Consider the following 15,236-nt stretch of genomic DNA (forward strand, 5'->3'; position numbering starts at 1 on the left):
AGCAATGCCTGGCTCCTCCCTCAGGGCAGAGCATCTCACAATGGGATGCTGTAGTTCTTATCAGTCATGCAGAGTGTCGTGGGGTGACAGCCTTTATCCCAGTATCGTGTGTTGTGTCTGGCAGCTGTGCTTTTTCTCTCTCTCTCTCTCTCTCTCTTCCTCCCCCCCCCGCCCGGCTGTCTTGCCGCGGTGGGGCGGGGAGGGAGGAGTGAGGGGGACTGGGGCACTTTTGCTTTCAGCTGTTTGGCTTGGCTTGCCGCTTGCTTGCTTGCTTGCTTCTGCCTTAGCCCTAGCTGATAGCTGCTTTTTTTTTTTCCCCTTTGCTGCTTTCTGCGCTGTTTTTTTCTTTTCTTTCGTCCTCTCTTTCTTACCCTCCCCTGAAGATACTGGACCGGCTCCGGACCTGACCTGAGATGTCCGGGATCCCCGGAGTCTGCGAGAGAAGCTCAGCGCCCTCCACAACACTGCCTGGTTTCTTTTTTTTTCTTGTGTTGGGGAGTGTTCTTTTGTTACTTGTCAATAAATAGGTTTTGTTTTCTACTTTGCTCCTCCGAGAAATTCCTTCCCGAACCCGGTATTGGGGGGAGGGGTGGTTGGAGGTTTGTTTTTTTGGGGGGGCTCCCTTTTGGAGATTTCCCCTAATTTGTCCTAAACCAGGACACAGTGACATTATTCAATAGCCTGTTATCAGCAGATGTCCCTTCCCGAGGGAGGAGTGATTGTGAACACTCAGAGAGAGATAAGGAAAACTGCCCATTGGCAAAAGACAACTGCCATACAGATGGTAAGAATACATCCTGCCTTGCAATCTGGAACAGACTCCAGCATGGACTCAGCTGCCAGTCACTCCCAGGTTCTTCCCTCTTGATCCCATTTGCTCACAACCACTCCCAGTCAACCTCAGTGTAGCCATACTCACTGCCACTATAATCCAAATCACTTCCAGCATGATCACAGTTCATCCCAGTACAAGCCCAGTTGCTTCCAATCACCCCCAGAATGCACCCAGTGATTCCCAGTTCATCCCAGTTGCTCCCAGCATGATTCCAGTTGCTTCCAGCTGCTCCTGGTCACCCTCAGAATGATTCCAGTGGCTTCCAGTATATCCCATTTGCCCCCAACATGGTCTCAATTGCCCCTGCAGGCCCCTACTCCATCCCAGAATGATCCCAGTATGATCCCAGTACAAACCAGCCCCTCCCAGTGCTGCCACTGCTGGGATCCCCCAGCCCTGTGTGCGTTCCCCCCAGCGGATGTGCCGAGAGGAGCCCCAAGGGCTGGCAGTGGCCAGGCCGGGTCCCCAGCAAGGCCCAGTTTGGATGTGCAGCCCCCAGTTTGCCCAGTTTGCCTCTCCATAGGCCCGGGCCAGGTTCCCCCCGCCCGCAGTGGCTGGGAGCAGCCGAGAACCCCGCGCTGCCCATCCCAACCTGTCCCGGCTCCATCCCTGCTCCTGCCGCCAGCTGCAAGGGCTGCAGGAATGGGGCACCGAGGGTGTGGCTGCTGCTGGGGGAGGAGGAGGAGGGAGGGAAGAGGAGGAGTGGGAGGAAGAGGAGAGACAAAGGAGGATCAGGGAAAGGAGAAGGAACCATGAGGTGGAGCACTCCCTGAATTCACAGCCCCCACCCATTGGATCATCACCCCCCATCCCACGGGTGCCCTGGACAGGAGAGCTCAGCCCAGATATCCTGGAAGGTCCATCAATTAGGTTTTTTTGGGGGGATGTTTGGAGAATGAAGAAGTCCAAGGCTGAGTGGAAAAGGCCCCTTGGGGGGACATCGGGGATGGCGGTGGCGGCTGCTGACAGAGGCAGCCTGGAGGAGCAGAACCCTGTGTCCCCCCAGGAGCCCAAAGTGGGGAGCCCAGAGAGGGGGGAGCGCCGCCAGTGGCGGGAGCCTCAAGAGCCTGGAGAGGGGCAGGGGGGACTCCTTGGAGCCGCTGCAGCCCAGAGCAGAGAATGAGGGGAGAAGGGAGCCTGGGAGCCCAAAATCCCCAACATCCCTAAGTGGGGAGATGGAAAAGGGGGAATCTTTTTTGATTGCTGGGACTCCCAGCAGCTGGGGAGGGCGGGGACCGGGTAAACAGAGGACCCCCAATACAAGCATGACCCCCAGCAGCTGGGACAGGGGGGAATCCCCAAACAGGAGAGACCAGAGACAGGGAACTCCTGGGAGGCATTTTCAGGGCTGAATCTTGGTGTTTGGGAGGTTTTTATGGTCACCAGATGGCTGGTGATTTCTAGAGATGGACTTGCACAAAGGGGCCTTCAAACTCAATGTGCTAATTCCTTGTTTTCCCCCTAACCAGGATTTCCCATTCCCAAGTCTTGGCCGCATGGAGGAGAGGAAGGTTTTGAGGAAGTGGAAGATGCCCAGGGACACCCAGGCAGGTGAGGAGGAAGTCAGTGCCCCTTTCTCCCTCTCTCCTGCTCCATCTCCCAGCCCAGCATGGCCCCCAGCTGCAGGACAACCCCTCTGCCATCGCCATCCTGCTGGGGATGCACTGGGAGGATCTCCTTTCCCTTCCTTCTGGCAAGGAGGCAAATCCCATCCTGTCCTTGTCCTTCCTCCCCAGGGAAGGAGCTGAGGATGGAGACCAGGGAGGAAAAATTCCCAGGGCAGAACCTAGTGGAAGAGTCTGTTTTGAGTGGCTCCATGGCAATGGGGAAGAAAAGCCCTGGATGTCCCACAGGAGGAGGGGCTGCAAACCCAGCCCAGGATGCTCTGAGGAGGAAAGACCCACCCTGGGCCAGGAAGGTGAACAGAGCTTCAGCCAGAGCTCAGAACTGGTGGTCCATGGTCAGCTTCACAATGGGGAGAAGCCCTACAAGTGCTTGGAGTGTTAGAAGAGCTTCAGGCAGAGCAGCACCCTGATCAGCCACCAGTTGATCCACACCAGGGAATGGACCTATGAGTGTGGGGAGTGTGGGAAGGGCTTCAGCTGCAGCTCCACCCTTGTGACCCACCAACGCATCCACACTCGGGAAAGGCCCTACGAGTGTCCACAGTGTCAGAAGAGGTTTCAGACTAGCTCCACTCTCCTCCTGCACTAGCAGATTCACTCAGATGAGAGGCCCTTCTGCTGCCCTGACTGTGGGAAGGGCTTCAAACACAACTCCACTCTCATCACCCACCCTCAGGCATCCACACTGAGGATAGGCCCTACAAGTGTCCCCAGTGTGGGAAGAGCTTCACTCAGAGCTCTCACTTGACCAGACACCAATGGAGGCCCTGGTAAGGGAATCCCTGCAAATGCCCCTATTGCAGGAAGAGCTTCATGCACTGCCCTAGCTTCATCCCAATGGGAGGATCCACGTTGGTCAGAGCCCTGGTGACCCACATTCCCAGTGATCTGCATTGGGAGGACACCTGGCTGGCTATCCTTTTAGTTTGGTCCCAATTTCCTCTTGATTTGTCATTATCACTTAAAAACACCTGAAATAGAACTAAAAGGTAAGAAATTGGTAAAAAATGTCTAAAGTTTCATCAATTAACAGGTACTTGACCAGGAATTCATGGTTTTGGGACATATTCTCAAAGATTTATGGGTTCTTTAGGGATTTCAGGAAGTGTTCTCCATATCCTTGCACTCTGAAAGTAAAGACAGATTGATCTGACATCTCAAAATGACTCAGTCTCACCAAAAACACCACAATCTTACCCCAAAAGGCTCAACTCAACCTCAAATTGCCTTGTTTGCATCTCAGAAAAACCCAGTCCCGTGCAAAAATTACTCAATTCCACAGCCTCGACGATGAGATGGGATTGGAAGGAGATGGGGAGAAGTGGGATCCAAATTTGAGGGTGTGGGATCAGGATTGTGTGGGCTGGGTGTGTGGGATGTATTTTGTTATTAAATAAAACTTCCAGAATTATTGATTTCTGTCCCATTCATTTTCAGTCAGTTGCAGTTCTGTTTTTAGAATGCCGCCTTCTCAGCTGATTGTGTTTGTGTCCTCCTTTCTCTCCTGCCTTTCTCTGCCTGCTCTGCTTCTCTCTCAGTGTCTCCCTTGACCCAGGGCAGCTCCCACCAAAGACCCTGCCCTGATTTAATTCCCAGTAGAGGAGCTACAACAACCATGGGTGAAGTTATTAAAGTGGGCAGTGAAATGTCACTGTAGGATCTTGCTCCACTTGGCTTTTGGCACCTTCTTAAAAGCTTTTCCTTTCAGGGCAGAAACATCTTTTCCTGGCTGGGAACTGGAATTCCAGCCCCTGGGAGTGTGTGCCATGGATGCCAGAGGGGCATTCCCGAGGCTCCCAGGGTGCTGCTTCTGCTGTGCCTCCCAAGGAGCTGTGCAGGGCCAGGGGACAAGGTCCAGCAGCTCTGTGGGCTCCAGAGCACACAACAAAGGTGGCTTTGCCGGACATTTTCCAGCACATTTCTGTCTGGAACCAGACGGAGGGAGGAAATGGAAGTGGGTCACTGACAGAATCCTGAACGATTGGGGTGGGAAGGGATCCTGTCCATGGCTTACGATTTTGCGAGGGAGAGATGTCTCTGCCCCAGTGAAGGTGCGAATGAGAGCATGGGAGCACAACCTGTGGATTTGATTGAACATGGATTGAACTGAAAAAGAAATGGGGAGGAGAGAGGGAGTGAAAGAAATAGGAAAATGGTCTCAGAGAGAAAAAGAAATAGGAAAGAGTCTCAGAAGGGGAGATAGAAGTAGGAAAATGGTCTCAGAAACACAAAGAGATATAAAAGGCTCCGGCCCGGACTACGCAGCTCCCGGGGACACCCGCAGGGCGCAGCGCCTTTCACAATTCCAGCCAATCAGAAGACGCGCTCAACAATTCCAGCCAATCACAGCTTTTCCCGCCGATGACTCACCGGGTGCCAGGCGAACCCGCAGAGCCCGGCGGCCCCGGAGCGGAATTTGGGGCTCGGGCCGGGGGGACGGATCCGCCCCGGGGGGGTCCCCGAGCCCCCTGCCCAGCCCTGGGGCCGATCGGGGGCTCCCCCACCCAGCAGCCGGTGCTGCGGGGCCGCGGGGCAGAGCGGTGGGAAAGGAGGGTCCGGGCTGGGAGCAGAGGAAATGCGGGAGGAAGAGGAGGGACAGGAGGAGCAGCAACAGGAGCTGGAGAATCGCGGCGCTCGCAGCGCCCGCACGCCGAGCCTGCAGTACCCCCTGCCCCGGGAGCATCGCCCCCAGCCCCGAGCCACAGGTGAGGGCGGAGGCCGAGCTTGCCCCGGCTCCAGCCAGGGGTCTCCGGGAGGATTTTTTTGGAGAGTGTTCGGAGCCGGCAGATCCCGGAGTCGAGCCCCGGGTATCTCCGGGCTCCCTAAGAGGAGCTTTTTCGGGGGGAGAGGAGCCGCGATCGCCCCTCGGGAGGGTCCCGGGGGGTCCACGTGGGGATGGCCCGGTACCGACGGGGCGGGACATTGGTTTTGGGGATCCCCGTGAGAGCCAGGGCTGTGGAACGGGGGACCCCCGGGGCGGGGAGAGGGGAAGGGGCGATACCGGAGCTGGGGGACCCCCGGCAGCCCGGAGATGAGGCGGGGACGGGACCCCCTGACCCTGACAGGGGCGTGTCTTCATGATGCTCCTACCCTCATCGGTCTGTTTAGCCCAGAAATGAGTTCTGTGCCTTTAAGGCTGGTTCTGAGAGTGAAGGGGAGGAGGAAGAAGCAGCAGTTTGTTTTCAGAAACTGCACTCATTCCTTCACATTCCGGCTCCTGGATGGACAGACAGCAGGACAGAGCTCTCCTTTGCTTTTAGTTAGGTTTTAGGTCTCTGAGGCAGAGAAGTTCCCTGGACTGTGGTTTTTCTTTTTCTTTGGAGCTGTTTAAACCTGCTCTGGACTGAACACCCAGAGAGCACCGGCAGCTCCCACCTGTGGCCCATCTGGCCAAGCCTGGGCTGTGGCATTTCCAGCAGTGGAGGGACTGATAAGAGATTGAGTGAGCTGGGCTGCAGCTCACGGAGGGACTTTCTGAGTTTGTCATCTCTTTTGCAGCAGCAAGAGGTTTTATTGTTTAATATTGCTCATTTTTTTTTTGTGCTGGTGAATGCTTTGCCTGTAAAATAAACAGGTTTTTCCCCTTTTCTCCATGGAAATCTTTTCTCGATCCAGTTGGAGGAGGGGCTGCTTGAATCTGCTTTCTAGAGGAAAATCTTTTGGAGATTTTCTCCCAAATTTGCCCTAAATGAGGACAGGGCAGTGGGGAGAGGGGGGAGCCCCAAGTGGCTGGATTGCAGGGAGGCTGGAGAGGGGGACCCGAAATGCCCCCAGCATCCCTAAGCAGGACCCTGGAGAGGGGGGATCCCCAGGACCCATGGGATCCCCAGCAGCCCTGAGATGGGGGACCACCAGAACCCCAAAGGGATGAGACTGGAAATGGGAAACTCCTGGTGGCTTTTTTTTATTCACTCTTGATTTTTGGAGGTTTTTATGGACATCAGGTGACTTCTGGAGGTGGACTTGGGCAGGAGGAATCCCCAACCCAAGGCCTTCACACCTTGTTTTTCCCCAACCAGGATTTCCCATTCCCAAACCTTGGCCAGATGGAGGAGGAGAAGGCTGCGAGGAAGAGGAAGGAGCCCTGGGATACCCTGGCAGGTGAGGAGGAAGTCAGTGCCCCTTTCCCCCTCTCTCCTGCTCCATCTGCCAGCCCAGCACGGCCCCTGGCTGCAGGACAACCCTGGTGCCAACGCTGTCCTGCCGGGGATGCACTGGGGGGATCTCCTTCCCCTTCCCTCTGGCACAGAGGCAAATCCCATCCTCTCCTTGTCCTTCCTCCCCCAGAGAAGGAGCTGAGGATGGAGACCAGGGAAGACAAATCCCCACAGCAGAACATGGTGGAAGATGCCATCTTGCGCAGCTTCACGGTGCAGGAATCCAACAGGGAGGAAAAGCCCAGGAGATCCCTCAGGAGCAGGGCTCCAAATTAAGCCCGGGGTGCTCTGAGGAGGAAAGACCCACCCCGAGACAGGAAGGCAGCCGGAGATCCAGCCAGAGCTTAGAGCTGGTGGTCCATGAGCAGCTTCATGACAGTGAGAGGCCCTATGAGTGCTTGGAGTGTGGGAAGAGCTTCAGGAAGAGATTCAACCTGATCTGCCACCAGAGGATCCACACTGGGGAACGGCCCTTCAAGTGCTTGGAATGTGGGATGAGCTTCAGCCACACGTCTGACCTAGTTGTCCACCAGAGGTTCCACACTGGGGAGAGGCCCTACGAGTGTCCCCAGTGTCAGAAGAGGTTTCAGACCAGCTCCCATCTCCTTGTAACTAAACGAATTCACACCGAGGAGAGACCCTTCTGCTGCCCTGACTGCGGGATGGGCTTCAGGCACAACTCCACCCTCGTCACCCACTGGCGCATCGACACTGGAGAGAGGCCCTACAAGTGTCCCTAGTGTGGGAAGAGTTTCTCAGACCGCTCGTTCTTTACCCAACACCAACGGATGCACTGGTAAGGGCAGCCCTGTGAGTGCCCCAACTGCAGGAGGAGCTTCATGCACTGCTCCAGCTTCATCCCCATCAGAGAACCCACATGGGGTCACATTGGTCAGAGCCCTGGTGACTCACATTTCCTTCGATACACAGTGGGAAATGGCTGGTGTTCCTTTTATTTTGCCTCTCTTTATCTTTTGATTTATCTCTCTCCCTTTAAAACAGAGAAAATTGGGGTAAAAATCAACAAATTCATCAGTGGCATCTAAAGCTTCACATTTTACTTGTGTTTTGGGGGAATCTTGGATTCCAGGAGATATCTGGGAGGATATGGGGAGGGGTTGGGGGTTATTTGGTTTGATTGTCTTTATTTCTTGGCAAAAGACAAGAGGGATATATTTGTCAGCTCAAAACCACTCAATGCCACAGAAACCTCCGCAATCCCACCCCAAAATTACTCAGTTACTGAGCCCCTCAGAGTAGAATAGGGTTGGAAGGGGATTGGGTGAAGTGGGCTTCAAATCAGGAGGGGTAAGATGGGCATTGGGTGGGGCAGGATGGATTGGATGGGGTTTGAGAGGTGGGAAATGGGGGAAGTATGGCTTGGGAAGGGGGCGTTGATGTCCAGGAGGGGTGGGATGGGTTGAGGTTGGGATTGGGGAGGTGGGCTGGGGTCTGGAATCAGACAGCCAGAGTTTGGGGATGATAAAGGAAGGGAGAGCCCATTACTGAGTTTTTGAATAATCCACATTTCTGAAAACATTTTGAGGTCTCTCATGTTTCTGAGGCAGTTTTGGGGCACTCCCCAGCTTTCGGGGGTTTTCCTGAGAGCAGCTCCATGGAGCCCCATTGCCAGGGGTGGTTGCCTTGGGCACGAGCTCAGAGCTGTAGCCAGAGTCTGTTGCCTCAGTGCTGGAGAGCAGAGAAATGATGAACGGCCCCAGACATCTCCAGTGTGTGTTGGGGGCAGGGAGAGTTGTGCATAGGTGGGGTGGTCACTGCCCCACCCCAGCCACTGCAGTCTCTGGTGCAGCCCCAAAGTGGCTGCCAAGCCCCTGGCACCCCAAAAACCCCACCTGAGAGAGGGACCAGAGCAGGTCTGGCTGTGACACGGGTGTGACACTGACACATCCCATGGCCCCGGAGCTCGCAGCAGCTGAGATCCAAGACTGACTATGGATCTCTCTCTCCCCCTCTCTCTTCTCCTGACTTCATCTTCTCAAAATCTGCATAACTTGAAGTTGGACAGGTTAGAGTTTGCTCAGTCAGTGCTTTGTCAAGTGCTTTACTGTAATTCAATGCTTTTTCAGATTTCCCAAATACCTCATTGTCTGAAGTTTGCAACTAAACGTTTGTTCTCCACCTTCCTGAGAAGTTTGTTGTTTTCTCCCCCTGGCCATCTGTCCTGCAGGCTGTGCCCCCTGGGCGTGCTGCTCCTCTGCCCTGGCCGGCTGCACTCGCCCATCTCGCTGTGCCCCAGCATTTCTCACCCAGCGTTTCTGTGCCCTCCCTGGGCTCCCTGCACCCAGCGCTGCTGGCTCCTGGCACACAGAGCCAGGGCAGGAGCTCACCCTGCCAAGGGGCTCTGGAGCAGGGCGGGGGCTGCAATGGCTTCTGAGCTCAGCAGCTGCTCCTGGCATGGTTCCATGGAGACCGAGCACAGCAACGCTGCTGAGCATTGTCCCTGCTGAGGGTCACACACTGCCGGGGCACATTCCCTGCCTACAGGATTCGTGCCTGACCCAAGCACTTCACTGATGGCTCCACTGCTGCTTTCCAGCAAAAACAGGGGAAGGCAAACTGTGTGCAGCTCATGGTATTTTAGAGTGCCTAAAACTCGCTAAGTCATCGATCTTAGAGGTGGGATGCATTTTGAATTAATGGCATGGAGAAATAGTGTAAGATGGAAAAGGGGAGCATAGAAATAAATTGAGGAAAATATTTCAGATGATTCCTTACCATTTTCATTTCAGTTCTGGAAAGCTGTTTCAGTTTTCCAGGAATCTTCTCTGTAACCCTGTCTGCTCTTTTCAAAAACCTTTCCTGGAGAATGAGGTCGAACTCCTGTCACAAGATGTGCCACCACCTGCAGCTTCTCTTGGCTTTCCACACTGTGCATGCAGCAGGACTCTTGCAGCAAAGCAGGACAAAGGTTTTGAGGTCTTGAAAACTTGTCCTTTCTTTTCCTGGTAGATTGGGCAGTTGTGCCGTGGATAAGGTTTTATATTGTTACTTTTCCAGGCTAAGGAAACAGGAGATGGTACCAGGAATTGTTAGGTAATACAAGCCTGGCTGAATGCAGAGAAAGAATTTCCAGAACCTGCAGCCACAAGTGGAGAGTTGTGTGATAATCATTCCAACCTGTCAGTGGACACCTTGATAATGATCTGGAATGTGAAAATGGTCTGACAGAGGGAGCTTGTTTCTGAGTTCAGTGGGGACGATTCCACATCTGGTGCCTTGGTGCATAAATCAAGGGCAAAATCAGTTCATGAGAAGCACCAGAACAAGCTGGACCTCCCAGAGTAACTGACTAAAAGAATCTGAAAAGGAGAAATGCAGAGAATGACTTGGTGAACTTTGCCTGGAAGAGGGGTGATTTTTTTCTAATAACTACTAATCCATTTTGGCTTTTGTCTTTCTTAGCAAGGCCATTTGCGTCCCAGATTTGCCGTGAAGGGAGAAGCCTGAGCTTGTGAAAGTGCCTGAAAGACGCCCTGTTCCTCTGCAGGGACACTCAGGCTGGAACAGGAGCTGGAGCCCTCTCTGGGGAAGCCTTCTCTGAGCTGGAATTTGTGCCGTGCTGGGAGAGGAGGAGGAGGGGGAGAGCGCTGGCACTGTGTGGCAGGAGCAGGAGGTTTGGGCCGCAGGACATTCTGTCTGCGCCACTGCCCCGCAATGGGCGGCCGTGCCCAGGGCTCTGGGCCTGGCCCCGCGTGCGCTGAGCTCCCTGGGCTGGGCTCAGGTTCCCGCTGGGACTGGGCAGAGCCTGTGCTCAAACTGGGGGCAGCAGCAGTGCAAAACACCTCTGGGCATCTGCGTTTCCTGCTGCTGGGAAGGGGCAATGAAGCAAGTCGAGAAGTTCTGGTTTCTGCTTCTCCTGGTGGATTTATTAATTTAATTCCCCACCATGGAGGCAATTTCTGTGGTGGCCTCTGTCAGTATATTCTATTTCAAGAGCTTCAGCAACAGGGCTGTGTTTGAGCACTGCAAACATGGTCTGTGTGGCTTTAATTCCCCTGGCCTTAGTGCTCAGAGGCTGGAGGGCATTCCAGTATCTGCTGATCTTTATCTCCGAGACAAAAATACTGACTTCACTGTCATGAAAGCACCGTGGGTAGCACCAACTGAAAGAGGCACTTGCATTTTTATAGATAAAATTCAGGTGGCAAGCAGAAGAGGGCCAAGAGCTGCCATAATCTGCAATTCCCAAGGCAAAGGCACCAGCAGCCTCCTACTGTCAGCTCAGGGTGAGTAAAACAGTGCTGTAAACGGCGCTGGAACCCGATCCTTTCTTCCTCTGAGGGCTGGCTCAGGGCAGCACAGGCGGGCCCTCAGAAGTCAGGGCTGTGTGTGGGTGATTGCTGCTCTGGTCCAGAATTGAGCTGAAACAAGCCCTTGGGAGCCGAGGCAGGAGCAGGCGGGAAGGGGCCGGCGCTGCTGCTGCTCCTGGCCAGGAGCCCCGGCCGGGCCGGGCCGGCGCCCCCTGCGCTGCGGCTGCTGCTGCTGCCAGAGCCGGGCGGGACTCAGGGACAGGGAACGGACATGGGGGGACAGCAAAGGCCTGGCGGCTGCAGGGATGGTGGCGCTCGGGCCAGCACCAGCACAGAGCTTCAGCTTGCAATGAACCCCGAGGGAAACGCTGGGGAAAGGCTCCATTTCAGGCCGTCTTTACTCATTGCTGGGAAGGGACAGAAATAAAAGGAGAACAAGCAGGGCCTGCCCCCTTCTCCTTTGGGAGGAGCCCCAGGCCTGAGACTGTGAGGGGCCATGGGGGCCATGAGGGGCTGTGAGGGACACTTAGGAGACATAAGGATCTGTGAGGGTCTGTGGCTGCCCAGACACTGCGGGGAACCTAGGGTCCATTGTGGCACAGCAAGGCCTTGTGGAACCAAAGGGACCATGGTGACACTATGGACCCTCATGGTACCACAGGTCCATTGTTACACAGCAGCCACAGCAGGACTGCAGAATCAAGGAGATCACTGTGACACTGCACAACCTTATGGAATCAAGGCATCCATGTTACGCTACTGAGCCTCATGGAACCAAAGGTCCATTGTGACATTATGGGGCCTCATGGAACCATGGAGACCATTATGACACTTTGGGACCCACTGGAACCAAGGGGCCATTGTGACACTGTGCTGGCTCATGGAATCAAGGAGACCATTGTGAAACTCGGGGGTCCCAAGGAACCAAGGGTCCATGGTGACCTTGTGCAGCCAGGAGTGTCACAGAGGAGCCACTGTGACACAGCGAGGGCGCATGGAGCCTACGGGCCATTGTGACACATCAGGGCTTTGTGGAACCACGAAGCCATTGTGACATTGCAAGGCCTCATGGAAGCACGGGGCCATTGTGGCACTGCAGAAGCAAGGGGAACATTGTGACACTCCGGGGCCTCATGGACCCAAGGAGACCATTTTGACACTATGGGGTCCCATTAAACCAAGGGAACATGGAACAGGTCTTGCTAGCTGGGCCTCCTGGGGACCACCTGACAGGTCCAGCTCTCCTTGGCATGTTGAGGGCTGCTTCTCATCTGCCCCTGAAGCACTGGGGCTCTGGGCTTTCGATCTTATGGGAGAGAACTGTCCTTTTCCTCCAGGGGCCCATGGCCAAAACTGGGATTCCTTCTCCAATTTTCCTTATATGCACAGATTGTTCTCAGATGAAATCTGCCAGGACAGACAGATCTGGCTGCCTTGGCCACCCAGGGCCACCTCTCATCTGCCTTTCAAACACTGGGACCATGTGCTTTTCTTTCTTATGGGAAAAAACATCCATCTTGACCAGTTGCTTATGGCCAAAATTTGGCATCTGCCTCCAGAATTCCCTATATCCAAGGATAGCTCCCAGACAAAGCTGCCAGGACTGACAAGTGTGGCTGACCTTGGCTTCCTGAGGGTTGGCACTCATTTGCCTCTGAAACACTGGGGCTCTGTAATTTCCTTCCTAATGGAAAGGACTTGTCTTCCTGTCCAGGTACCCGCAGCCAAATATGAGATTCCACTTTCAAAATGCCCTATGTCCAAGGAGAGTCCCTAGATGAAAGGTGGCAGGACAGAGAGGTCTGGCTGTGTTGGCCTAAGGGTGGCCACCTCTCATCTTCTTCCAAAACAATTAGACTTGGCATTTTTCTTTCCTACTGGTAAAAACCATCCATCCTGACCCGGTGCCCATAGCCAAACCTGGAATTCTACCTCCAAAACTCCGTAAATCCAAGGATTGCTCCCAAATGAAAGCCAGGGAGGTCTAGCTGCCCTTGCCGCTTGGGAGCTGTCCCTCACCTGCCTCAAAACACTGTGGCTTGATGCTTTCCTTCCTATGGAAAAGAACCATCCTTCTTGTCAAGGAGTCCAAGGTCAAAATTGAGATTTCTCTTCTGAAATTTCATATATCCAAGGACTCCTCCATGACAAAAGCTGCCATGACAATCAGGTCTGGCTGGCTTGGGAGCCAGGACAGGAGCCACCTGTCTCCTCATCTGCCTTTGAAACACTTGGGCTCTGTGCTTTCCTTCCTATGAAAAAGAACTGTCGTTCTTATCTACAAAGAAATGGTCAAAATTGGGATTCCACCTCCCAAATTCCCTATATCCAAGGATTACTTTCATACAAAAGCAACTAGAACAGAGAGGTCTGGCTGACTTAGGCCTCTGATGACCAGCTTTCGTCTGCCCCTCAAATACTGGTGTTCTGTACTTTCCTTCCTATGTAAAAGAACTGTCCTTCTCCTCCAGGTGTCCATGTCTGAAATTGGGATTCCACCTAAAAAATTATGTATATCCAAGTGTTGCTCCCAGGTAAAATCTGTCAGTACCATCAAATCTGGCTGGCCTTGGCCTCTGGTGACTGCCCCTGCAACACCGGGGCTGGGTTCTTTCCTTCCCATGAAGATCCCTGGGACACTGTGGGAACCTCATGGAACCAAGGGGATCATTGTGGCACCACTGGAGCCCATGGAACCAAGGGGCCATGGTGACACAGCAGGCATGGAGCACAGAGACCATTATGACTCTGTGAGGCCTGATGGAACCATGAAGACCATTGTGACCCTTCAGGGCCTTGTGTCACCAAAGGGGCATTACGACACCTCAGGTCCTCATGGAAGCAAGGGACCACTGGGACACTATGGGGCCCCATGGAACCAAGGGAACAGGGAGCAGGTCTGGCTGCAAGCACCAAGCCTGGCCGGGGTCACAGAACCATCTGCAGGCCCCGGGTGAGATATTACCTCTTTCACTGCTTCCATCCTCCCTCGAGTGAGAGAAAAGAACAAAGTGCAGACACATACAGGAGCAACAGGAAGACACCAAGGTCATGAAGAGGAAGTCGAGTCCCAGATGGGAGGGATGAGGAGATGTCCTGATCTTGGGGCTGAAATCCTCTTGTAAAGCTATGGAGAAGGATGTAACTGATACACCAGACTCTCTTTTTCCCTGTGTCGCATTGAAAATTATGGAGACTTGACTTGTTCAGCAAAGGCCTCCATGCTAAAGTAAGCAAATGTTGAAGTAGCTGTGATCCCGTGAGAAGTTAGAACATTAAAAAAGGGAAGAGTGATGAGATCCTGTGCCTTCACAGGGAGAAGAAAAAGATCTCTGTTCTCAGAGATGAAGATGATTTCAGAAATAGATGAGGAAAACCTTTGCTCTTAAACAGCTCATCTTTAAACTAATGCTCCATAGGTTGACATGGCCCATAAACACATCTGTAAAAGAGCTTTGAAAAACTGGGAGGGATGTCACAATTGCAGATGGTTCTGGGCAGTTGCTATTCATGGAAATTGAGAGCCACAAGAGAAGTGTTTCTTCTGGAGAAGTCTCCATAGCATGAAAGAGAGACTTCTCTCCCTAAGTAAGCTCAAGAAAGACTATTCCAGTTGGGGTAAACTGACTGAAAATTCTAGGTTTGTCTCTCTATATTGTCAGTAGGAAAGAAAAGGTTGCAGGGAGAGGAGAAGTGTTCTGAAAGTTTTGTTCTTCTTACTCTTTCTTTTAGTTGCTATTGATGAACTTTTCCTCATGCCCTCTTAAAGTTTTGAGCCTGCTTTGCTGTTCTCCTAACCTTATCACACAAGAGGAAATGAGTAAGTGTATTCTACTGAGTGCACTGGTAATTACCCAATACTGAACCCACTACAATAATTGCTGCATTCTCCAAGAAATCTCAAATTGGTGAATGAAAACCACTACAGAAATATTTCTGATGAACTGCACTACAGCAGAGGGAAATCAAGGCAGAACCATGGTTTGTCAGGACTTGTTTGATCCTAATGAGCCACACAGTGCATTTGGAGCTGAGCCCTGGAATCTCAGGGCCTGAGAGGAGATTACACAAACCTTTCCAGGAGTCAAAGTTAGAAGAAAACCCCAAAGTGTCTCAAAGCATGGATGGGTCCCACTGAGGTCCATCCCCTACACTGGCTCCTCATGGACTCCTTGGAGGACAGAACTGGAGGCAAGGATGGCACAAAAACCTTTAAGAGATTCAGTGTGGAAAGGAAAATCCAAAGTACTTTAAAAACCTTGAGTACTTCAAAGTATTAATAGGCACCACTGAGTGTCAGTACAAAGCTCTCCAGGGACTCGTTAAAGCAGATAATTGGGGCCATGAT

General features: G+C 53.2%; 1 protein-coding gene across 1 annotated transcript in view; it reads left to right on the forward strand.

Annotated features, from left to right (window-relative positions):
- The first annotated feature begins 2,331 nt into the window (after positions 1-2,331).
- Positions 2,332-15,236, forward strand: part of LOC128945957 (olfactory receptor 14C36-like) — a 51,363-nt gene continuing 38,458 nt past the window's right edge. The window contains exon 1 of the mRNA XM_054289890.1: positions 2,332-2,386. Within this exon, the coding sequence (XP_054145865.1) occupies positions 2,332-2,386 (55 nt within the window). The remainder of the gene's footprint in view (positions 2,387-15,236) is intronic.

The sequence above is a fragment of the Melozone crissalis genome, unplaced genomic scaffold, assembly GCF_028551555.1.
Source record: "Melozone crissalis strain CALT ecotype California unplaced genomic scaffold, PUWL_Pcris_2 ptg000068l_1, whole genome shotgun sequence".
NCBI classification, from domain to species: domain Eukaryota; kingdom Metazoa; phylum Chordata; class Aves; order Passeriformes; family Passerellidae; genus Melozone; species Melozone crissalis.